Genomic DNA, 25,100 nt, shown 5'->3' on the forward strand with positions numbered 1-25,100 from the left:
CCCCCCCGTGTTACCCCCCTTTTTCCCCCCCTCCGTACCCCCCTTTTCCCCCCCCCAAACCCCCCTTTTCCCCCCCCCCAGTACCCCCCTTTCCCCCCCCGTACCCCCCTTTTTCCCCCCCCCGTACCGTGCTTGATGCGCGCCAGCAGCCCCTTGGGCTTCGCCGTGGGGCGGCCGTGGGTCGCCGTGGGTCGGGGGACGCCGAGGCGGCGGCGCAGCGCGGGGACGCGGAGGAGCCCCGTTTGGGCCAGGCTGAAGGCGTTCGACGTCAGCCAATACGTGAAGATGGCCTAAAACGGGGCCAAAACGCCCGGATTTGAGCAAAAAACGCCCTTCGAGGGCAATTCCCGACCATCTTGGGAAGATTTTCCCCATTTCAGCCCCATTTTCCCCATTTTTAAGACCCTTTTGTCCGTTTCGGGGAAAATTCAGCCCATTTTAAGTGAAATTCCCCCATTTTCCGCTTAAATTTCTCCATTTTTAACTCAAATTCCCCCATTTTCACTTAAATTCCCCAATTTTTCACTTAAATTCCCCCAATTTTTGCTTAAATTCCCCCAATTTTCGCTTAAATTCCCCCAATTTTCATTTAAATTCCCCCATTTTCCACTTAAATTCCCCATTTTTCGCTTAAATTCCCCCATTTTCCGCTTAAATTCCCCCATTTTCGCTCAAATTCCCCCATTTTCACTCAAATTCCCCCATTTTCACTCAAATTCCCCCATTTTCACTCAAATTCCCCCATTTTCACTCAAATTCCCCCATTTTCACTCAAATTCCCCCATTTTCCCTTAAATTCCCCCAATTTTCACTTAAATTCCCCCATTTTCCGCTTAAATTCCCCCATTTTCCGCTTAAATTCCCCCATTTTCCGCTTAAATTCCCCCATTTGCCCCAAAATTTCCCCATTTTCACCGAAATTTTCCCCATTTAATGTGAATTTCCCTCATTTTTTTGAGATAATCCCCATTTAATCTCAATTTTCCCCATTCCCAATAACATTTTCCCCATTCTTAACGCAATTTCACCCATTTTAGACAAAATTTCGCCCATTTTGGATAAAATTTTACCCATTTTGGATAAAATTTCGCCCATTTTAACTGCAATTTCCACCTTTTCTGCAAAATTTTCCCCATTTAATAAGAATTTCTCCACCTTTAATAAAAATTCCTCCACTTTTCAAAGCTTTTTCTCTTTTTCTACAACATTTCCCCCATTTCCACCTAAATTCCCCCCAATTTTCGGAAGATTTATCCCATTTTAACCGAAATTTCTCCGCTTTTCGCCAGATTTTCCCCATTTTAACTAAAATTTCCCCCTTTTTCAGAACCTCTTTCCCATTTTAACCAAAATCTCCCCATTCTTCCCAAGACTTTTCCCCATTTTTATTACAATTCCCCCATTTTTAAAAGAATTTTCCCCATTTTTATTACAATTTCCCCCTTTTTAGAAGGATTTTCCCCATTTTCATCACCATTTCCCCATTTTCAGAACATTTTTTCCCCATTTTCATCGCAATTTCCCCCTTTTTTTTGAACACTTTTCCCCATTTTGATACAAAATTTCCCCATTTTTGGAACTTTTAACCCTTTCCATTCCTCTTCTGAACAAAACCCCCCATTTTAACCCTTTCCCTCCCCGCTCCGAACCCCCAAAACCCCCATTTTGACGCCGTTTTGACGCCGTTTTCGCCCTTTTTTAACCCCTTCCCTCCCTGTTCGGAACAAAACTCTCCGTTTCACCCCCATTTCCCCCATTTTTGGGGCTCCCCCCCCCGCCGTTAACCCCTTCCTCACCGTGGGGAAGTGGAGGATGAAGGGGAGGAAGAGGATGGGCAGCACCCGCAGCACCTGACGCATCGCGCCCGACCCCGGGCTCGACACGCCCGTCTCCGCCCCGAGCTGGAATGAACCAAAAACGCATGGATTCAACCCAAAATCCCCCTCTTTGCACCCAAACCCCCTCTTTTTACACCCAAAATCCCCCTCTTTGCACCAAAATCCCCCTTTTTGCACTCAAAATCCCCTTTTTGCACCTAAAATCCCCCTTTTTGCACCCAAAATCCCCTTCTTTGCACCCCAAACCCCCCTTTTTGCACCCAAAATCCCCCTCTTTGCACCCAAAACCCCCTTTTTCCACCCAAAATCCCTCTTTCCACCCAAAATCCCCCTTTTTCCACCCAAAATCCCCCTTTTTGCACCCAAAATCCCCCTTTGCACCCAAAACCCCCTCTTTGCACCCAAAACCCCCTCTTTGCACCCAAAATCCCCCTTTCCACCCAAAATCCCCCCTTTTGCCCCCAAAATCCCCCTCTTTGCACCCAACCCCCCCTTTGCACCCAAAATCCCCATTTTTGCTCCCAAAACCCCCCTTTTTCCACCCAAAATCCCCCTTTTTGCACCCAAAATCCCCCTTTTTGCACCCAAAATCCCCCTTTTTCCACCCAAAATCCCCCTTTGCACCCAAAATCCCCCTTTTTCCACCCAAACCCCCCTCTTTTTTGCCCCCAAAACCCTCCTCTTTGCACCCAAAATCCCCCTCTTTGCACCCAAAATCCCCTTTTTTCCACCCAAAATCCCCCTTTTTCCACCCAAACCCCCCCTTTTTGCACCCAAAATCCCCCTCTTTGCACCCAACCCCCCCTTTGCACCCAAAATCCCCATTTTTGCCCCCAAAACCCCCCTTTTTCCACCCAAAACCCCCCTCTTTGCACCCAAAACCTCCCTTTTTGCACCCAAAACCCCCCTCTTTGCACCCAAAATCCCCCTTTCCACCCAAAACCCCCCTTTTTCCACCCAAAATCCCCTTTTCCACCCAAAATCCCTTTTTGCACCCAAAACCCCCCTTTTTGCACCCAAAACCCCCCTTTTTCCACCCAAAATCCCCCTTTTTCCACCCAAAATCCCCCTTTTTCCACCCAAAATCCCCATTTTTGCACCCCAAACCCCCTTTTTTCCACCCCAAAACCCCCTTTTCCACCCACTCCCCCCTTTCCTCCCCTCCATTCTCCCTTTGTTTTGCCCAAAATCGCCGTTTTTCACCCCAAAACCTATTTTTTTCCGTAAAAGCCTTATTTTTCGACCCAAATCTGCCGTTTTTTGCCCCAAATCGGCCGCGGTACCTCGAGGACGACCCACGTGGAGGCGGTGACGAGGAGGGGGAGAGCGTAGAAGGGGTCGGGGGCCGTGAGGTCGGGGAACCACGCGACGCCCCCCGTGCGCAGCCCCGGCAGCGGCGTCGTCGCCATCGCCCGCAGCGCCAGGAAGAACGAGAGGAAAAGGGGGGTCTGCAGGGGGGGGGACCCCAAAAACACACTGGAACGCCCCCAAAAATACACCGAAACGGCCCAAAAATACACAGAAACGCCCCAAAACGCCCCAAAAACACACAGAAACGCCCCAAAACGCACTGAAACGTCCCAAAACGCCCCAAAAACACACAGAAACGCCCTTAAAACGCACAGAAACGCCCTTAAAACGCACAGAAACGCCCCCAAAACGCCCCCAAAACACACGGAAACGCCCCCAAAACACCCCAAAAACACACTAAGACGCCCCAAAACGCCCCCAAAACACACGGAAACGCCCCTAAAACACACAAAAACGCCCCTAACACACAGAAACGCCCCCAAAACGCCCCAAAACGCCCCCCAAAACACACGGAAACGCCCCAAAACACACAGAAACGCCCCCAAAACACACAGAAACCACACGGAAACGCCCCGAAACGCCCCAAAAACACATGGAAACGCCCCCAAAACACAGTGAAACGCCCTAAAAAGCACTGAAACGCCCCAAAAATGCACTGAAACGCCCCCAAACGCCCCAAAAGACCCCAAAAAGACACCAAAAAGACCCCCCAAAACACCCCAAAAAGACCCCCAAACCCACCCAAAAAAGACCCAAAATCCCCCAAATGCACCTCAAGATCCCCAAACCCACCCCACCCCCCCCCGGGGACCCCAAAACCACACTGGGACCCCCCAAAACCACTCACCCCCCCACAGGACTCCCCAAAACCCCCTTTTTTCACCCCAAATCCCCCCTAAACCCCACATTAGGACCCCCCAAAATCCTCAAACTCCCTCGGGGGGACCCCAAAACCCCCCTTTTTCACCCCAAATCCCCCCAAAACCCCACTTTTTCACCCCTAAACCCCCATTTTTCACCCCCAAACCCACACCGGGACCTCAAAAACCTCTCAAAGTCCTCCCCCCGGGACTCCCAAAACCCCCTTTTTTCACCCCAAATCCCCCCTAAACCCCACATTAGGACCCCCCAAAATCCTCAAACTCCCTCGGGGGACCCCAAAACCCCCCTTTTTCACCCCAAATCCCCCCCAAAACCCCACTTTTTCCCCCCAAAACCCCACTTTTTCCCCCCAAAACCCACATTGGGACCTCAAAACCACCGCATCCCCCACCCCGTGACACCCCAAAAAAAGCCTTTTTTTACCCCAAAATCCCCCCTAAACCCACATTAAGACCCCCAAAACCCTCAAACCCACTCCATGGTACCCCAAAACCCCCCTTTTTCACCCCAAAACCCCCACTTTTTCACCCCCAAACCCACACCGGGACCTCAAAACCCTCTCAAACTCCTCCTCCCGGGACTCCCAAAAACCCCTTTTTTTCACCCCAAATCCCCCCCAAACCCCACATTAGGACCCCCCCAAAATCCTCAACCTCCCTCGGGGGGACCCCAAAACCCCCCCTGACCTGGACGAGGGGGACGATGAAGCCGCGCAGGGGGTTGACGTCATGGCGCTTCTGGTAAGCGGCGAGCTCGGAGTAGGCGCGGGCGACTGCGGGAGGGAAGGGGTTAAACAGGGTCCTAATGCCCACCCCCCCACCCCATAACTGCCCCTTCTGCCCCATAGCGACCCATAGCGACCCCTAAGTGACCCATAGTGACCCCTAAGAGACCCATAGCGACCCCAGAGTGAGCCCTGGGGATGGGTAATCCCGGATGTAATTGCCCCATAGAAGCGTAACTGCCCCGTAGCGGCGCCAAAGTGCCCCATAGCGCCCCCAAACTGCCCCATAGTATCCCATTCTGACCCCAAAGTGCCCCATAGCGCCCATAAGCTGCCCCATAGCACCCCCTAAGCCACCCCATAGTGCCCCATAGCGACCCCAAACCGCCCCATAGTGCCCCCAAACTGCCCCATAGTGCCCCCAAACCGCCCCATAGTGCCCATAAACTGCCCTATAGTATCCCATTCAGCCCCACAGTGACCCCAAACTGCCCCATAGCGACCCCAAAGCGCCCCATAGCGACCCCTAAACTGCCCCATAGTACCCCATTCTGCCCCACAGCGCCCATAAACTGCCCTATAGTACCCCATTCTGCCCCATAGCAACCCCGAACTGCCCCATAGTACCCCATTCTGCCCCATAGTGCCCCCAAAGCGCCCATAAGCTGCCCTATAGCGTCCCATTCTGCCCCACAGCACCCCCCAAACCGCCCCATAGTATCCCATTCTGCCCCATAGTGCCCTCAAAGTGTCCATAAACTGCCCTATAGTGCCCCATTCTGCCCCATAGCGCCCATAAACTGCCCTATAGTGCCCCTAAACTGCCCCATAACACCCATAAATTGCCCCATAACTGCCCCATAGTGCCCCCAAAGTGCCCCATAACCACCCCAAACTGCCCCATAGGTCCCCCACTCTGCCCCACGCCACCCTCAAACCGCCCCACATCCCCCCCAAACCACCCCACACCCCCCCCAAACGGCCCCATAGCCGCCCCAAACGGCCCCACGTCCCCCCCAAACCACCCCATGTCCCCCCCAAGCCGCCCCACATCCCCCCCCGCTCACCCTGGAACTGGTCAGCCCCACGGCGCGCCTCGGCCAGGCGCTGGGAGAGCTGCTGGATGTGGGGCAGGTGGGTGGCCAGGCGGGCGGCCTCGCGCTGGCCCCGGAGCAGCAGCGGCAGCAGCGCCAGCCGCGCCCCCAGCGTCCCTGTGGGGCGAGAGCGGACCCATAGCGACCCACGGCGACCCATAGCGACCCACGGACACCCATAGGGAGCTCTTAGAGCCTATAGGGACCCATAGGGACCATAGAGTCCATAGGGAGACATGTGAGCCCATAGAGAGCCATAGAGAGCCATAGAGAGCCATAGAGAGCCATAGAGAGCCATAGAGAGCCATAGAGAGCCATAGAGAGCCATAGAGAGCCATAGAGAGCCATAGAGAGCCATAGAGAGCCATAGAGAGCCATAGAGAGCCATAGAGACCCATAGAGAGACCCATAGAGAGACCCATAGAGAGACCCATAGAGAGACCCATAGAGAGACCCATAGAGAGACCCATAGAGAGACCCATAGAGAGACCCATAGAGACCCCACAGAGACCCACAGAGACCCACAGAGACCCCATAGAGACTCCACAGAGACCCCATAGAGACCCCACAGAGACCCATAGAGACCCCACAGAGACCCATAGAGACCCCATAGAGACCCCATAGAGACCCCAAAGAGAGCCCCAGAGACCTCCCCAGCCCCATAACGACCCCCACAGCCCTATAGGGACCCACAGAGCCCCACAGCTCCCTCCCCAGCCCCATAGTGCCCCACAGAGCCCCACAGCTCCCTCCCCAGCCCCACAGCGCCCCACAGAGCCCCACTGACCCACGGCGATGGCGCCCCACCAGGGCAGCCCCACGTCGAGGTGAAGGAACTGCAGGAAGTTCTGGATGAGCCCCACGGGGGTGAACGCCCCCAGCCCCAATTCCTCCAGGCGCACCTCGGCCTCCAGCCCCACGGCGAGGGGGTCCTGACCCATAGAAAGGGGATCCTGGCCTCCAGGCGGGGGGTTCTGCCCCACAAGTGGAAGATTCTGCTCTAAAGGCGATGGATTCTGCCCCATGTTCTGGTCTAGAGATGAGTTCTGCCCCACAGATGACGGGTTCTGCCCCATAGATGATGAGGTGGGCTCTGTAGGTAGCGGGTTCTGCCCCATAAGTAAGGAGTTCTGCCCCACAGAAGGGGCAATCTGCCCCACGGCGGCCGCGAGAGAGGGGGAGTCTACCTGAAAGGGGGGGAGAAAGCAGGGAGTTAGAAGGGCGGCTGCCCCATAGCGCCCCAAAACTGCCCCACAGCGCCCCAGAACTGCCCATACACTGTCCCATAGCGCCCCACTCTGCCCCATATCGCCCCCAAACTGCCCCATAACCCCCCATTCTGCCCCACAGACCCTCCATTCTGCCCCATAGCGCCCCCAAACCGCCCCTTAACCCCCCATTCTGCCCCATATTGCCCTCAAACTGCCCATAAACTATCCCATAGTGCCCCATTCTGCCCCACACCACCCTATAACCCCCGCTCTGCCCCATAACTGCCCCGCTCTGCCCCATAACCCCCCATTCTGCCCCATATCGCCCCCAAACCGCCCCAGAACCCCCCATTCTGCCCCATATCACCCTCAAACTACCCATAAACTATCCCATAGTGCTCCATTCTGCCCCACACCGCCCTCAAACCGCCCCATAACCCCCATTCTGCCCCATAACCGCCCCGCTCTGCCCCACAGACGGCCCCATTCTGCCCCACAGCGCCCCCAAACTGCCCCATATCGCCCCCAAACTGCCCCATATCGCCCCATAATCCGCCTTCTGCCCCACAGCGCCCCCAAACCGCCCTATAGCGCCCCCATTCTGCCCCATATCGCCCCCAAACCGCCCCCCAGCCCCCCCTCACCTGCGCACTGGCCGTGCCGAGGCCCCGGGGCGCGGGGCTCAGCGCCAGGAGGGGTCTCCGGTCCCAGAGGGGCCCCCGTAGCGCCTGTAGAGGGTCGTTAGGGGGGGAGTGGCGTCATAGTGACGTAACGGTGACGTCACGTTACGTCACACCACCCCCCCCCCCAAGGGCTCACCTGAGCCCGCAGGGCCCGGAGCAGCGGGCGGAGCCGCGGAGCCGCCGCCGCCACCGCCGCCATCATTAAGGGCGGGAGGAAGGAGGAGGAAGCGGCGGTTCACGTGACCGGAAGTAGCGGATCCCGCCGCAAAAGCTTAAGGGCGCTGCCCGCTAAGGGGCGTGGTTATGCCGAGGACGCATGCGCGTCGCCGACATTCAATCCCCGCACCGCCATCTTCCCTAAGGGCTGCCCGCACCTGGCGCATGCGCACTGAGTGCGAGACCGCGCCGCGCCGCCATTTTGAAGCCGGGCTGCCCATAAAAGGGTGCGGGGGTGTGCCTCCGCAGCCGTGTGCGCGTGCGCAGTGAGTGACCCGCGCCCTGCGCCGCCATTTTGAAGCCGGGCTGCCCGTAAGGGGGCACAGCCGCAGCGCTGGGGAAGCCCCTCTCCTCCCCCCCTTGGCGCCGCCATCTTGAAGGAACCCCCAGAGCCGCCATTGCCTCCTCCTCCTCTTCTCTCTCCTGTTCTTCCCCCGCCTCGGCCCCTCGAGGTACGCCAAGCGGGAGGGGAGGGCAGCGAGTCTCGCTTTGCCTGCGCTGAAACACCGCTTCTCCGCGCAGAAACAGCCCTCGGGGGGGGGGAAAGGGGACCCCTTCCTGGCAGAAACACCGCTTCTTCTGACTTAAACCCTCTTTTATTGACGCCCCCTTTTTTTTGGGGACAAATCCCCCGCTTTCTGACGTAAACCCCCGTTTTTCTGAGGTAAATCCCCCTTTTCTGACAGGAACCCCGCTTTTTTTCTGACTCAAGTCCGCGTTTTCTGACTCAAACTCACTTTTATTGACACAAATCCCACTTATTTTGGACGGATCACCCATTTTCTGACAGAAAACCCCATTTTTCTGATGTAAATCCCCCTTTCCTGACAGCAACCCCGCTTTTTTTCTGACTTAAATGCTCCATTTTCTGACAGAAATCCTCCCTTTTCTGACAGAAAACCCCATTTTTCTGATGTGAATCCCCATTTTTATGACTTAAATCCCCGTTTTCTGACTGGAACCCCACATTTTCTGACACAAATCTCCCTTTTCTGACAGAAATCCCCCTTTTTTTGACACAAATCCCCATTTTTCATATGTGAATCCCATTTTTTCTGACTTAAATCCCTGTTTTCTGACTGGAATCCCCATCTCCCGACTGGAACCCCACATTTTCTGACACAAATCCCCCTTTTTTTGACACAAATCCCCATTTTTCATATGTGAACCCCCATCTCCCGACTGGAACCCCACATTTTCTGACACAAATCCCCCCTTTTTTGACAGAAATCCTCCTTTTTTTGACACAAATCCCCCTTTTTTCTGACTTAAATCCCCATTTCCTGACTGGAACCCCACATTTTTTCACACAAATCTCCCTTTTCTGACAGAAATCCCCCTTTTTTTGACACAAATCCCCATTTTTCTGATGTGAATCCCTATTTTTCTGACTGGAACCCCCATTTCCCGACTGAAACCCCACATTTTCTGACACAAATCCCCCCTTTTCTGACAGAAATCTCCCCTTTTTGACACAAATCCCCCCTTTTTGACAGAAATCTCCCCTTTTTTCCGAAATCCCCCCTTTTCTGACACAAATCCCCCCTTTTCTGACACAAATCCCCCCTTTTCTGACAGAAATCCCCCCTTTTTGACAGAAATCCCCCAATTTCTGACAGAAATCTCTTTTTGTCACAAGCAATTTTTGACACAAATCCCCCCATTTTCTGACTGAACCTCATTTTTTACAGAAACTCCCCCCTTTTTTGATGGAAATTCATGGTTTTTTGACAGAAATTCACATTTTTTTTGACAGAAATTCATGTTTTTTGACAGAAATCCATATTTTTTGACCGAAATCACCCCGTTTTTGTCATAAACCCTACTTTTTTTTGACACAAATCTGCCGTTTTCGTTGTAACCTCTTCATTTTTGACCAAAATTCCTCTTTTCTGACAGAAATTCCTCTTTTCTGACAGAAATCCCCATTTTCTGACTGAAATTCCCTTTTTTTTGCTGTAAACCGCCCCCTTTTTTTAACACAAATCCTTCTTTTTGATGGAAACTCTCATTTTTTTGACAGAAATCCCTTTTTTTTCCCCTTTTGTCGTAAACGCTTCTGATTTTGACGGAAATTCTCCGTTTTTTGACAGAAATTCCCCCTTTTTGACAGAAATTCCCCCATTTCTGACAGAAATTTTGCTTTTTTTGCCATAAACATTTATTTTTTCACAGAAATTCCTCTTTTTTTTTTGACAGAAATCCTTCTTTTTGACAGACACCCCAATTTTCGGACCGAACCCCCTTTTTTTTGACCCCCGTTTCTCCTCTCCCGCAGGGGATGGCGGAAGAAGCCGAGCCCCGCGCCCCGCTGCCAGCGCAAGGGGGGGCCCCCCAACACCCTGAGGGGTCCCCCAACATCTTGGGGTCCTCCAAGGGGGCCCCCCAACACCCTGAGGAGCCCCCCAACATCTTGAGGTCCTCCAAGGGGGGTCCCCAAGACCCTGAGGGGCCCTCAGAGGGGGCTCCCCTCAACCCTGAGGCGCCCCCCCAACATTTTGGGGTCCTCCAAAGGGGCTCCTTCCAACCCTGAGGAGCCCCCCAACATTTTGGGGTCCTCCAAGGGGGCTTCTCCCAACCCTGAGGAGCCCCCCAACATCTTGGGGTCCTCCAAAGGGGCTCCTCCCAACCCTGAGGAGCCCCCCAACATCTTGGGGTCCTCCAAGGGGGGTCCCCAACACCCTGAGGGGCCCTCAGAGGGGCCCCCCAACGTCTTGGAGGCCTTGAAGGGGGCCCCCCAAGACCCTGAGGGCCTCTCCCTTATCCCTGAGGAGCCCCCCAACATCTTGGGGTCCTCCAAGGGGGGTCCCCAAGTCCATGAGGGGCCCCTCAATATCTTGGGGTCCTCCAAAGGGGGTCCCCAAGTCCATGAAGGTCCCCCCAATACCTTGGGATCCTCAAAGGGGGGACCCCAAGACACCCAGGGGCCCTCAAAGGGGGCTCCCCTCAACCCTGAGGGGCTCCCCAACATCTTGGGGTGCTCTAAAGGGAGTCCCCAAGACCTTGAGAAGCCCTCAAAGGGGGCTCCCCTCAACCCTGAGGGGCTCCCCAACATCTTGGGGTGCTCTAAAGGGGGTCCCCAAGACCTTGAGAAGCCCTCAAAGGGGGCTCCCCTCAACCCTGAGGGCCCCCCCAACATCTTGGGGTCCTCCAAGGGGGGTCCCCAAGACCCTGAGAAGCCCTCAAAGGGGGCTTCCCTCAGGGTTGAGGAGCCCCCCGACATCTTGGGGGCCCTGAAGGAGGTTCCCCAAGACCCTAAGGGGCCCCCCAACATCTTGAGGTCCTCCAAGGGAGCCCCCCAAGACCTTGAGGGGCCCTCCAATGTCTTGAGTTCCTCCAAGGGGTCACCCCAATACCCTGAGGGGCCCTCAAAGGGGGCTCCCCTCAAGCCTGAGGGGTTGGGGACCTTGAAGGGGGCTCCCCAAGACCCTGAGGGTCCCCCCAAGATATCGGGGTGCCCCCCCTTTCCCGAGTTGGGGTCCCTGCGGGCAGCGCTGGAGGCTGCGCTGCGCCGGGAGCCGGGGGAGCCGACGCCATCGGAGCTGCGGCCGCTTTTGGGGGTCCCCCTGCCCCCCCAAGCCAAGTGCCGGCATCTGGATGGGGCTCAGCTGCTGCGGGACAACCTCAGCCTGGTAAGGGGGGGGCACCCCCAAACCGGGGGGACCCCAAAATGGAGAATGGGGGAGGGGGGGACCGAAATCGAGGGAGAAGGGCCTCAAACTGGGGGGGGGGGGGTCCAGACTGGGGAACGGGGGGGGCCCTAAATGGGGAAGGGGGACCCCAAATGGGAAAGGGGGACCCCAAATAGGGAAGGGGGACCCCTAAATGGGGAAGGGGGATCCTAATTGGGGAGGGGGGACCCCAAAATTAGTGCAGAACCCCAAGATTTAAGAGGGAGACCTCACAATTTGGGGCGGAATCGTGCGATTTGCGAGGGGGAACGCCGCGAATGGGGGCAGAACCCCAAGATCTAGGGGTTGGGGGGTCGGCGGACCCCCCCTGAACCCCCTTTTTTCTACCCCCCCCCTCAGGATTCGGGGGGCGCCGTGCGGGGTTTGGGGGGGCTGCGGACGGCGCTGAGCATCCTGGAGAAGTACGGGCGGAACCTTCTGCAGCCGCGGCCCCCCCGGCACTGGCGTGGGGTGCGCTTCGGGAACCCCGTTTTCCGCAGCACCGTCGGTGCCATCCAGGTACCCCCCCTGCACCCCAAAATCCACCCTGAACCCCAAAACCAACACTGAGCCCCAAAACCAACCCCCAAACCCACCCCCGGTGGCCCAAAACCCACCCCAAACCCACCCCTTTGAGCCCCAAACCACCCCTGAACCCCAAAACCCAACCCCAAACCCACCCCTTTGAGCCCCAAACCACCCCTGAACCCCAAAACCCACCCCAAACCCACCCCTTTGAGCCCCAAACCACCCCTGAACCCCAAAACCCACCCCCAAACCCACCCCTTTGAGCCTCAAACCACCCCTGAACCCCAAAACCCACCCCAAACCCACCCCTTTGAGCCTCAAACCACCCCTGAACCCCAAAACCCAACCCCAAACCCACCCCTTTGAGCCCCAAACCAGCCCTGAACCCCAAAACCGCCCCCAAACCAACCCCCTTGTGCCCCAAAACCACCTCCGAATCCCCAAAACCGGACCCCACCCCACCCTTTTGTGGCTCAAACCACCCCCTGTGCCCCCAAACTGCCCCCCTGCACCCCAAAACCAGCCCCGAACCACTTCTTGTGCCCCAAACCCACCCCCCGCACCCCAAAACCGCCCCCAAACCCACCCCGTGCACCCCAAAACCGCTCCTTTTCGCCCCGAAACCACTCACGAACCCCCAAACCAACCTCTTGTGCCCCGAAACCACTTTTGAACCCCCCGAAACCCACCCTTGTCCCCCCAAACCCGCCCCTCCGCCCCCCAAACCCACCCCCCGTGCCCCCAAACGGCCTCCCTGCACCCCGAAACCCCCCCCGTTAACCCCTGGGTGCCCGCAGGGGGGCCGGCGGGTGTTGGGGCTCCTGGGTTACACGGAGCAGACGGGCGAGGGGCTGAGCTTCCCCCCGGACGTGGAGGCGCCCCACGGCCCCCGCGTGGCCTCCGTCACCGCCGACGTCCTCCTGCTGCGTGCCGAGATCGACCTCCTGCTGGCCGTGAGCACTGGGAGGGACTGGGAGGGGGAATGGGGGCACTGGGAGGGACTGGGAGGCACTGGGAGGGGGAATGGAGGCACTGGGAGGGACTGGGAGGGGAGCGGAGGGGGGAATGGGGGCGTTGGGAGGGGATTGGGGGGCACTGGAAGGAACTGTGTGGCATTAGGAATGATTTGGGGGTTACTGGTCCAAACTGGGAGGGACTGGGAAGCTCTGATGGTGTTGTCCCCCCCTTTCCTCTCCAGAACCAGCACCCGAACCCCCATTTCTTTACCGACCTGCTGGAGCAGCGGGCTGAGGTGAGGCACTGGGGGGAACTGGGAGGCACTGGGAGGGACTGGGAGGGGGGCTCGGTGTGCCCTTGGGGCGGTTACTGGTTTATACTGGTGCGAACTGGGCTGCTCTCCCCCTTAGGAGCCGCTGGGAGCGGACGCTGGCCTGGCAGGTAGGGGCGGGGCTTAGACCCGGTGGGCGGGGCTTAGCGCAGATGGGCGGGGATTAGAGCAGGTGGGCGTGGCTTATACCGATAGGCACGGCTTAGACACAATGGGCGGAGATTAGAGCAGGTGGGCGGGGCTTAGATGTGATGGGTGGGGCTTAGACACGATGGGCGGGGATTAGAGCGGGTGGGCGGGGCTTGGCGCCGATGGGTGGGTCTGTATGGGGCTGAGGGGGATCTCTGTGGGGTCTCTATGGGGCAGGAGGGGCGTCTCTATGGGGCTGTGGGGCAGGAGAGGTGTCTCTATGGGGCTGTGGGGTCTCTATGGGGCTGTGGGGTCTCTGTGGGGCAGGAAGAGTGTCTCTATGGGGCTGTGGGGTCTCTATGGGGCAGCAGAGGGGTCTTTGTGGGGCTGTGGGGTCTCTATGGGGCAGCAGAGGGGTCTCTCTGGGGCTGTGGATTCGCTATGGGGCAGCAGAGGGGTCGCTATGGGGGTTGGTTCTCTATGGGTCTGACCTGCTTCCCTTCTGCCCCACAGGCTCTGCCCCACAGCGCCCGCCCAGCCCCACACGTGGAGACCCCAGGTAACCTAGAACCGCCCCATAGCGCCTGCCCCATAGCGCCTGCCCCATAGCGCCGCCAATCCCCCTTTCTCTCTTTACCCCGTACAGCTCTTTGCCCTCCAAATGGCCCTTTGGGACCTGCCAGCAGCCCCCCGGCTCTATGGGGCAGCCCCCCGGCGCTATGGGGCAGCCCCCCGGCGCTATGGGGCAGCCCCCCAGCAGCAGCGGCTGGGCCTGCGCCTCCTGCACCTTCCTGAACCCCGGCCCCAGCGTCCTCTGTGGGGTCTGTGAACGCCCCCGCCTGGCTCGGAGACCCCCGCCTGCCCCACAGGTTATGGGGCAGAGGATGTGGGGCAGGGGAAAGGGGGGGGGGGGGGGCAGAAAGGGGAGGAGGAGCTAAAATGGGGCGGAACCAAAGTGTAGGGGTGGGAGGAAGGGATTAGAGGGGACACCGAGGCAAATGGGGGGGCAGAGAATGAGGTTGCACCGAGGCTAGGGGAGGGGTGGGAGGGGCTGTAAGGGAGGGGGCGTGGCCCGAGGGGGTCCCCAATGTCCCCCTCTGTCCCCCCTCTCCAGGGCTGGTCCTGCCCCCATTGCACTTTCTGGAACGAAGGGCCTGGGCCGGTCTGTGCCATCTGCCACCGCCCCCAGGACGAGGCCCCGCCGAGCCCCACAGCCGGCCCCACAGCCGGCCCCACACCCTGCCCCACAGCCGGCCCCGAGCGCCACACCGAGAGTGACGCCGAGAGGCGGCGGCAGCAGCGCCTGCGGGAGGACGGCAGCCGCCTCGTCGCCATCGTCAGGGTGAGGGGGGGGATCTGTGGGGCTGAGGGGTCTCTATGGGGCTGAGTGGGGTCTCTAGAGGGGTCTCTGTGGGGCTGAGGGGTCTCTATGGGGCTGAGTGGGGTCTCTGGAGGGGTCCCTGTGGGGCTGAGGGGTCTCTATGGGGCTGAGTAGGGTCTTTGGGGGCATCTTGGGGGACCTCTGTGGGGCAGAGAGCTCGCTATGGGGCTGAGTGGCGGCTTTCTATGGGTTCTGGGGGTCCCGCTATGGGTCTCTGTGGGGCTGGGGGGGGTCTCTAAGGGGCTGCTATGGGTCTCTGTGGGGCTGGGGGGCACCGGGGGGGGTCTCTATGGGGCTGCTATGGGGCTGGGGGGCACCAGGGGGGTCTCTATGGGGCTGGGTTCCCGCTATGGGTCAGGGTCTCGGTCTGGGGCCGCTATGGGTCGCGCTATGGGGCAGGGCCTGCGCCGTGGGTCACGCCGTGGGTCTGTCCGCAGGCGGCGGAGGCGCAGGCGGTGCCGGCCGAGGCGGTGTGGGTCGCCGTGGGGCAGTCGGAGGCCCCGCCGTGGGTCGCCGTGGGGCAGGCGCGAGCGGCGCTGGGACCGGCGTTGGCGGCTCTGCTGGAACAAACTGGGCCGAACTGGGAGGAACTGGGACCGCTGTCCCTGCGCGAGGGCCGCCAGGGCCTGGATCCGCGCCCACGGCAACCCCCGCAGGGCCTTACTGGGAGCACTGGGAGCCAGGAGGAAGCAGGTGAGGGGCACTGGGAGCACTGGGAGGGACTGGGAGGGGGAATGGGGGCACTGGGAGGGACTGGGAGGGGGACTGGGGGAACTGGGAGGGACTGGGAGGGAGAATGGGGAACTGGGAGGGACTGGGAGGGGGGATGGGGGCACTGGGAGGGACTGGGAGGGGGGATGGGGGCACTGGGAGGGACTGGGAGGGGGAATGGGGGCACTGGGAGGGCACTGGGAGGGACTGGGAGGTCTGTACTGGTGTGGCTGTGCTCTGTATTGGTTCTGACTGGTCTGTACTGGTTATAATCAGCGGTGTACTGGTCTGTAGTGGTTCTAACTGGTCCATACTGGTTCTCACTGGTCCATACTGGTCCATACTGGTGCAGCCACAGTCCCTGGCAGTTAGAAAGTGGGAAACAGAAGGCGCTGTACTGGTCTGTACTGGTGTGAGCGCGGCCCGTCGTGGTTCTCGCTGCCGTGCGTGGGTCTGTACTGGTTCTAACTGGTCCGTACTGGTTCTAACTGGTCCGTCCTGGTCCGTCCTGGCAGGTGCGGGCGCTGTCGGCGCTGGGGCTGTGGGGGCGGGGGGCGGCGCTGGCGCTGTTCCAGAACGGGGGCGACGTGTGGGGCGCAGCGCCGACCTCCAGCGCCGCCCCTGCGGGCCCTGCAGAGACAGCTGTGGCGCCACGAGCCCCCCCTCGACTTCGACTGCCCCGACCCACAGGTGCGGGGGGCACTGGGAGCACTGGGAGCCACTGGGAGGGGGAATGGGAGCCACTGGGAGCCACTGGGGGGGACTGGGAGGGGGAATGGGGGCACTGGGAGGCACTGGGAGGGGGAATGGAGGGACTGGGAGGGACTGGGAGGGGGAATGGGGGCACTGGGAGGGACTGGTCCCTAACTGGTCTTACTGGTTTCTGACTGGTGTTACTGTAACTGGTGTTACTGGTTCTCTAACTGGTGCTTTCAGGGTGTTACTGGTCTCTAACTGGTGTCTGACTGGTGTTACTGGTTTCTAACTGGTGTCTAACTGGTGTTACTGGTGTCTAACTGGTGTTACTGGTCTCTAACTGGTGTCTAACTGGTGTTACTGGTCTCCAACTGGTGTCACTGGTCTCCAACTGGTGTCTTACTGGTGTTACTGGTCTCTAACTGGTGTTACTGGTCTCTAACTGGTGTCTAACTGGTGTTACTGGTCTCTAACTGGTGTCTAACTGGTGTTACTGGTGTCTAACTGGTCTCTAACTGTTGTTACTGGTCTCTAACTGTTGTTACCGGTTTCTAACTGGTGTTACTGCTCTCTAACTGGTCTCTAACTGGTGTCTAACTGGTGTTACTGGTGTCTAACTGGTCTCTAACTGTTGTTACTGGTCTCCTAACGGGTGTTACTGCTCTCTAAACTGGTCTCTAACTGGTGTTACTGGTCTCTAACTGGTGTCTAACTGGTGTTACTGGTTTCTAAAGTGGTGTTTACTGGTCTCTAATTGGTGTTACTGGTCTCTAACTGGTGTCACTGGTCTGCAACTGGTCTGTAACCGGTGTTTACTGGTCTGTAACTGGTGTTACTGGTCTCTAACTGGTGTTCCTAGTCTCTAACTGGTGTCTAACTGCTGTTACTGGTGTGTAACTGGTGTTACTGATCTCTAACTGGTCTCTAACTGGTCTCTAAGTGGTTTGTTACTGGTCTCTAACTGGTGTTCCTAGTCTCTAACTGTGTGTTAACTGCTGTTACTGTCTCTAACTGGTGTTACTGGTCTCTAACTGGGTACTTGGTGTCTAACTGGCTGTCTAACTGGTGTTACTGGTCTCTAACTGTGTTTACTGGTCTCTAACTGGTGTTATGGGGCTCTATGGGGCGTTACGGGCTCATTATGAGGGCGTTACGGGGCTCTATGGGGTCGTTACTGGTCGTACCGGTCCCTAACTGGTCCGTACTGAGTCTATACTGGTCAGGCGCTGTGCCGGCGGGCGCTGGCGGCGTTGGGCGCCCCGCAGTTGGGGTCGTGCGGAGCTGCGGATGGGCGTTGGGGCGCGAGTTGGGCTCGGCCGCGCCACGGAGCGGAGCTGCGCGACCTCCTCGACGCCGTCAGCGCCTGCACCGACCCCGCGGCGCTTGCGGCCCTCGTGCGCCGTCTGCGGGAGAGGAGAGCGCGGGCACGGGTACGGGGTGGGGAACTGGGGGGCACTGGAGCCACTGGGGGGGGATATGGCGGCACTGGGGGGGAATGGGAGCCACTGGGGGGGAATGGGGGGGACGGGAGCCACTGGGAGCCACTGGGGGGGGGAATGGGGGGGACTAGGAGGGGACTGGGGGGGAATGGGAGGAATGGCGGGCACTGGGGAGGGGGAATGGGGGGGAATGGGAGGGAAATGGGGGTACTGGAGGGACTGGGAGCAACTGGGAGGGGGAATGGGGGGGACTGGGGGGCACTGTTGAGGGAACTGGGGGGGAATGGAGGACTGGGAGCAACTGGAGGAGACTGGGGGGTATGGGAGGGACTGGGGGGCACTGGGAGGGGGACTAAGAGCGAATGGGAGGGGGAATGGGGGTAATTGGGAGGACTGGGAGGGAGAAAAGGGGGGACTGGGAGGGACTGGGTAGGGGGAATGGGGCTCTGGGAGGGAACTGGGAGGGAGAAAAGGGGGACTGGGAGGGACTGGAGGGGGAAAGAGGGTAACTGGGCTATACTGGGAGGGACTGGGAGCAACTGGGAGGGGAATGGGCGGACTGGGGGAGACTGGGAGGGAGAAAAAGGGGAACTGGGAGGGACTGGGAGCAACTGGGAGGGTCCCTGGTGCTACTGGGAGGGTCCTTGGTGTCACTGGTGATGGTCACTGGTGTCACTGTGGTGGCCGCAGATGCTGGGGCTGCTGTGGTGCGAGTGTGCGCTGTGCCCCGAGGTGCTTCCGGGGGCACTTCACGGTGGCGGTGCGCGAGCGCCCCGTGCGCTGCCTCTCGTGACCCGCGTGCGCCCGCCCCGACCTCAGCGCCCCCCGCCAGCGCTGCGCCTACCTCGCCGCCCTCGACGTGCAGGTGACAGCGCCGACGCCTCGCACGGGGGCCTCGCACGGGGCCTCGCACGGGGACACGGGGGCCTCGCACAGGGGACCTCACACGGGGATTTGGGCCTTCGCAAGCGGATTTGGGGGCTTCACACGGGGATTTGGGGCTTTGCACAGGGATTTGGGGCTTCGCATGGGGATTTAGGGGCTTCGCACAGGGATTTGGGGGTCTTGTGTGGGGATTTGGGGGCTTTGCACAGGGAATTCTGGGGCCTTGCACGCGGGATTTGGGGCTTCGCACGGGGAGTTGGGAGCTTTGCACGAGGATTTAGGGCTTCACACAAGGATTTGGGGGCCTCGCATGGGGATCTGGGGGCTTTGCATGGGGATTTAGGGCCTTTGCACGGGATTTGGGGCTCTCACACGAGGATTTGGGGGTGTCGCACAGGGATTTGGGGGTCTTGCACAGGGATTTGGGGGCTTTGCCACAAGGTACATTTGGGGCCTTGCATGGAGATTTGGGGGCTTTCGCACAGGGATTTGGGGGCTTCGCACAGGGATTTGGGGGCTTTGACGAGGATTTAGGGCTTCACACAGGGATTTGGGGGTCTCACACGGGGGATTTGGGGGTTTTCTGCATGAGGATTTGGGGCCTCGCACGGGGATTTGGGGCTTCACACGGGGATTTGGGGACTCGCACGAGGATTTGGGGCCTTGCACAGGGATACAGGAGCTTTGCACGGGGGATTTGGGGGCTTTGCACGAGGATTTAGGGGCTTTGAACGGGCATTTGGGGCCTCACGCAACAATTTGGGGGCTTTGCATCAGGGATTTGGGGCTTTGCACGAGGATTTAGGGCTTATACACAAGGATTAGGGGCTTTGAATGGACATTGGGGCCTCACGCAACAATTTGGGGGCTTTGCACAGGGATTTGGGGCTTCACGAGGATTTAGGGTCTTGCACGGGGATACGGGGGACTCACACGGGGATTTGGGGGTCTCGTGGGGATATTTGGGGGCTTTGCACGAGGATTTTGGGCCTCACATGTGTGGGACGAGGCCTCGCACGAGGGCCTCGTGACCCCTAAATGCTCGCTACGAGGCACAGCGCCCCCTTCCTCTGGGGGCGATCTGTGGGGTTTGGGGGGGGATCTATGGGGCAGAGGGGCTCTGCGGGTGGTGTGGGGCTGCCCACATAGTCTGCCCCCCAAGTGCTTCCAACCCCCACGTACATGGGGTTTGGCAGAGAATCTATGGGGTTTTGGGGGGATCTGTGGGGTCTGGGGCGGGATCTATGGGGGTTGGGGGGTATCTATGGGGCAGAGGGCGCTGCTATGGGGCAGAGGGACTCTGCGGGTTGTGGGGCTGCCCCATAGCTGCCCCCTGGCTGCCCCCCAGCTCCGGCAGCACCTGGATCGGACACGTACCAGCTCTTCACCCAGAAGGTGACGGAGCTCGAGCTGCTGCAGGACCCCCAGTTCCTCTGGTGCCCCCAGGTAGGGCCGCTGTGGGGCGCTATGGGGCAGCCGTGGGGCGCTGTGGGTCCCAATGAGTCTCTATGGGTCCCTATGAGTCTCTATGGGTCTCTATGGGTCCCTATGGGCCCCCGTGGGTCAGTCTATGGGTCCCCGTGGGTCCCTATGGGTCCCCGTGGGTCAATCTATGGGTCGCTGTGGGTCACTTATGGGTCTGTTCCCCCCGCAGTGCTCGTTTGGGTTCATCTTTCGAGGGGGAGCGCGGTCCAGCGCACAGTGATCCCCAATGCCACCGGCGCTGCTGTCCCCGCTGCCGCCAGCCGTGCGTGGGGCGCTGGGGGCGCTATGGGGTCACTATGGGTCTCTGTGGGTCGTTGTGTGGTCACTTGTGGGTCGCTATGGGTCTCTGTGGGATCGTTGTGGTTCACTTGTGGGTCACTTATGGGTCACTATGGGTTTCTTTGGGTCATTGTGGGTCATTGTGGGTCACTTGTGGGTCACTATGGGTCTCTGTGGGTCGTTGTGGGTTACTTATGGGTCACTATGGGCGTTATGGGTCATTGTGGGTCACTTGTGGGTCACTATGGGTCTCTGTGGGTCATTGTGGGGTCACTATTTGGTCTCTGTGGGTCATTGTAGGTCACTTGTGGGTCACTTTATGAGTCACTGTGGGTCTCTGTGGGTCACTTATGGGTCGCTATGGGTCTCTGTGGGTCTCTATGGGTCTCTGTGGGTCACTATGGGTCTCTGATGGGTCGTTGCGGTTCACTTGGGGGTCACTTATGGGTCACTATGGTGTTTCTATGGGTCACTATGGTTCTCTATGGGTCAACTTATGGGGTCACTTGTGGGTCGCAGTGGGACCCCGCGCACGCGTCGCTACTCGTGGCTCCGAGTTCCAAGGCGTGGCTCAGCGCCCGCGACCCCCAGTGCGCGCCGTGGGGCTGGCGGCCTTCCTGCAGGAGCAGCGCCTCAGTACGTGACCCACGGCTGCCCATAGCACCCCACAGCCACCCCATAGCCACCCAGCTCTGCCCCCATAGCGCCCCACAGCCACCCCATAGTTACACTCCACCTCCGCCCCATAGCGCCCCACAGCCACCCCATAGCCATTCACCCCATGGCTGCCCCATAGTGTCCCCGATATTCACCCCATGGCTGCCCATAGCTGCCCCCACAGCCACCCCATATTCACCCCACGGCTGCCCCATAGCGTCCCCCATATTCACCCCCCATGGCTGCCCCACAGCGATACCCCATAGCCACTCCATATTCACCCCACGGCTGCCCCATAGCATCCCCCATATTCACCCCACATCCACCCCCCATACTCACCCCATAGTTTGCCCCACATCCCCCCCCCTCAGCCCCCACATCCCCCCCCCCCCATCCCCCCCGTGCTGACCCCCGGCTGCCCCACAGCGTGCCCCCCATCTCCCCCCCCCGTGCTGACCCCCGGCTGCCCCACAGCGTGCCCCCGATCTCCCCCCCGTGCTGACCCCCGGCTGCCCCACAGCGTGCCCCCCATCTCCCCCCGTGCTGACCCCCGGCTGCCCCACAGCGTGCCCCCCCATCTCCCCCCGTGCTGACCCCCGGCTTGCCCCACAGCGTGCCCCCGGTGCGGGCTGCCGCTGGCGCTGGCGCCGGGGCGGATGTCTGCACTGCCTCTGCCCCCACTGCCAACACCACTTCTGCAGCGCCTGCGCGGGGCCCTTCTACCCCAAAGACGTGAGTTGGGGGGCGGCCGTGGGGCTCTGTGGGCTCTATGGGCCTCTATGGGTCTCTATGGGGTCTCTATGGGGTCTCTATAGGGGTCTCTATGGGGTCTCTATGGGTGCTCTATGGGGTCTCTATGGGTCTCTATGGGGTCTCTATGTGCTCTGTGGGTTTCTATGGGCTCTCTATGGTCCCTATGGGGTCCCTATGGGTTCCTATGGGGTCTCTATGGGGTCCCTATGGGTTCCTATGGGGTCTCTATGGGTCTCTATGGGGTCTCTGTGGGTCTCTATGGGTCTCTGTGGGGTCTCTGTGGGGTCTCTATGGGTCTCTATTGGGTCTCTGTGGGTCTATATGGGTCTCTATGGGTCTCTATGGGGTCTCTATGGGTCTCTGTGGGTCCCTATGGCGTCTCTATGGGTCTCTATGGGGTCCTCTATGGGGTCTCTGTGGGTCTCTATGGGATCTCTGTGGGTCTCTGTGGGTCTCTGTGGTCTCTATGGGTCTCTGTGGGTCTCTATGGGTCTCTATGGGGTTCTGGGGGGTCTCTATGGGGTTCTGTGGGTCGCTATGGTTCCCTATGGGTCTCTGTGGGTCCCTATGGGTCTCTATGGGGTCTCTATGGGTTTCTATGGGCTCTATGGGGTCCCTATGTGCTCTGTGGGTCCCTATGGTTCCCTATGGGCTCTATGGGTCCCTGTGGGTCCCTATGCACTCTCATGTGGGCGCCGTGGCTGACGCTGTGGGTCGCTGCCCCCCAAGTGCTGCCCCGATGATCGCTGCCCCCTCCGTGGGTCCCTCCATGGCCACCACCCGCGGCGCTGCCTCTTCTACCTTCGCGACTGGGACCCGGCCCGGCTGCAGCGCCTCCTGGCGTACGGGGGCGCTGTGGGGCGCTGTGGGGCGCTGTGGGGGTGCTATGGGGCTGTATGGGCAGTACAGGGCTCTATGGGCCACGGAGGAGAGTGGGAAGGATGAATGGGATCCAACCGGGGCTGCAGCGCTCCTTGTGCTATGGGGCGCTATGGGGCTCTATTGGTCTCTATGGTTCTCTGTGGGTCTCTATGGGTCCCTATGGGTCGCTATGGGTCCCGCTATGGTCGCTTATAGGTAACTGTGGGTCCCTGTGAGGTCACTTATGGGTCCCTATGAGTCTCCATGAGGTGCTGTGGTTCCCTATGGATCATTTGGAGGTCACTTATGGGTCTCTATGGGTCTCTGTGGGTCCCTTATGGGTCTCTATGGGTCACTTATGGGTCTCTATGGGTCTCTGTGGGTCACTTATGGGTCTCTATGGGTCTCTGTGGGTCCCTTATGGGTCTCTGTGGGTCACTTATGGGTCTCTATGGGTCTCTGTGGGTCACTTATGGGTCTCTATGGGTCCCTGTGGGTCCCTTATGGGTCTCTATGGGTCACTTATGGGTCTCTGTGGGTCTCTGTGGGTCACTTATGGGTCGCTATGGGTCTCTGTGGGTCACTTTTGGGTCTCTATGAGGTGCTGTGGTTCCCTATGGATTACTTGGGGGTCACTTATGGGTCTCTATTGGTTTCTATGGGTCGCTGTGCGTCACTTATGGTCTCTATGGGTCGCTGTGGGTCACTTATGGGTCTCTATGGGTCACTTATGGGTCTCTATGGGTCGCAGGACGCCAACGTCCCCTTCGAGACAGAGCCCCCCCCGGTTTCTCGGCCGCACCCCGGAGGTCGGTGTTCCCCCCCCCCCCCCAAACCCCCTTTCCTCCCTCCTCCCGCTGCGCCCCCCAAGTGTGGGGCAGCCGTGGGGCAGCGCTGGGCCCTCTCTGCAGGGGGCTGTGGGCTCGTGGAGCAGAAGGAGGCGCCGGAGGGGCTGCGGGATGAGCCCTGCGGGCGCCCCACCGAGGAGGGCCACGGCGGCCTCTGCCGGTAGGGGGGCGCCGTGGGGCGCGGCACTGGGGGGCACCGGGAGACACTTGGTGGTCGCTATGGGGCACTAAGGGACACGGGGGGGTCTCTACAGGGCACTTATGGGTCACTAGAAGCCACTTGTGGGGCACTGGGCGATCTCTGTGGGGCACTAAGAGGCACTTGGGGGTCACTAAAGGGCACTTATGGGTCACTGGAAGCCACTTATGGGGCTACTGGGAGTCTCTGTGGGTCACTCAGGGTCACTTGTGGGGCACTGGGAGTCTCTGTGGGTCACTCAGGGTCACTTGTGGGGCACTAAGGGGCACTTGGGGGTCCCTATGGGTCACTTATGGGTCTCTGTGTCCTCTTTATGGGTCACTATGGGTCCCTATGGGCTCTATGGGTCACTTATGGGTCACTTGTGGGTCTCTGTGTCCCCTTTATGGGTCTCTATGGGTCACTTATGGGTCTCTGTGTCCCCTGTATGGGTCCCTATGGGTCTCTATGGGTCACTTATGGGTTCCTTTGTGTCTCTTAAGGGTCGTTATGGGTCCCTATGGGTCTCTATGGGTCACTTGTGGGTCACTCTGGGTCACTTGTGGGTCTCTGTGTCCCTTTATGGGTCACTATGGGTCCCTGGGGGCTCTCTGGGTCACTTGTGGGTCACTTATGGGTTCCTTTGTGTCCCTTATAGGTCGCTATGGGTCTCTATGGGCTCTATGGGTCACTTGTGGGTCACTTAGAGTCTCTGTGTCCCCTTTATGGGTCGCTATGGGTCCCTATGGTCACTTATGGGTCATTTATGGGTCTCTATGGATCACTTATGGGTCTCTGTGTCCCCTTCATGGGTCCCTATGGGTCACTTATGGGTCCCTATGGGTTCCTTTGGTTCATTCTGGGTCCCTATTGGTCACTTAGGGGTCGCTATGGCTCTCTGGGTCACTTGTGGGTCACTTATGGGTCTCTGTGTCCCCTTTATGGGTCGCTATGTGTCCCTATGTGTCTCTATGGGTTGCTATGGGTCACTTATGGGTCTGTGCCCCACAGACGGCACTACACGGAGTACCTGGTGGGTGTCTGTGTCCCCTCTATGGGTCCCTATGGGCTCTCTGTGTCCCTTTATGGATCTCTATGGTCCCTATGGGCTCTCTGTGTCCCCTTTATGGATCTCTATGGGTCCCTATGGGTCTCTGTGTGTCCCTATGGGTCGCTGTGGGTCACTTATGGGTCGCTATGGGTCCGCGCCCCACAGGCGGCACTACACGGAGTACCTGGTGGGGTTGGTGGGCGCCCACGCGCTGGACCCGCGGGAGCTGTACGACTGCGGCCGAGCTGGAGGCGGCCGCCGAGCGCCTCGTGCCGGGGGGGCGCCCCCCAACAGCCTGGCC

At 59.2% G+C, this 25,100-nt stretch overlaps 2 protein-coding genes across 2 annotated transcripts in view; one reads left to right on the plus strand and one right to left on the minus strand.

Annotated features, from left to right (window-relative positions):
- LOC128850139 (mitochondrial inner membrane protein OXA1L-like) overlaps positions 1-7,969 on the minus strand; it is a 9,981-nt gene extending 2,012 nt beyond the window's left edge. Inside the window, exons 1-8 of the mRNA XM_054053116.1 lie at positions 7,880-7,969; positions 7,705-7,788; positions 6,637-7,036; positions 5,823-5,966; positions 4,718-4,803; positions 3,122-3,286; positions 1,797-1,901; positions 105-290 (exon numbers count right to left, since the gene is read on the minus strand). Coding sequence (XP_053909091.1) covers positions 105-290; positions 1,797-1,901; positions 3,122-3,286; positions 4,718-4,803; positions 5,823-5,966; positions 6,637-7,036; positions 7,705-7,788; positions 7,880-7,945 — 1,236 coding nt within the window. The 5' untranslated portion in view covers positions 7,946-7,969. The remainder of the gene's footprint in view (positions 1-104; positions 291-1,796; positions 1,902-3,121; positions 3,287-4,717; positions 4,804-5,822; positions 5,967-6,636; positions 7,037-7,704; positions 7,789-7,879) is intronic.
- Positions 7,970-8,046: 77 nt separating this feature from the next.
- Positions 8,047-25,100, plus strand: LOC128850140 (E3 ubiquitin-protein ligase RNF31-like; the record flags this gene model as incomplete). The annotated part of the gene is given in 24 exon segments (XM_054053118.1): positions 8,047-8,186; positions 10,238-10,308; positions 10,378-11,591; positions 11,991-12,149; positions 12,956-13,111; positions 13,357-13,497; positions 13,529-13,556; positions 14,089-14,134; positions 14,222-14,444; positions 14,690-14,917; positions 15,394-15,649; positions 16,183-16,357; positions 16,604-16,613; positions 17,587-17,793; positions 18,493-18,667; positions 20,036-20,133; positions 20,342-20,359; positions 20,361-20,478; positions 20,971-21,087; positions 21,721-21,755; positions 21,757-21,840; positions 22,591-22,703; positions 23,473-23,730; positions 24,965-25,100. Coding segments are annotated over 24 exon segments (4,206 nt in total), but the record flags the coding sequence as incomplete, so codon positions are not given.

This window comes from Cuculus canorus, chromosome 39, assembly GCF_017976375.1.
Source record: "Cuculus canorus isolate bCucCan1 chromosome 39, bCucCan1.pri, whole genome shotgun sequence".
Taxonomy (NCBI): domain Eukaryota; kingdom Metazoa; phylum Chordata; class Aves; order Cuculiformes; family Cuculidae; genus Cuculus; species Cuculus canorus.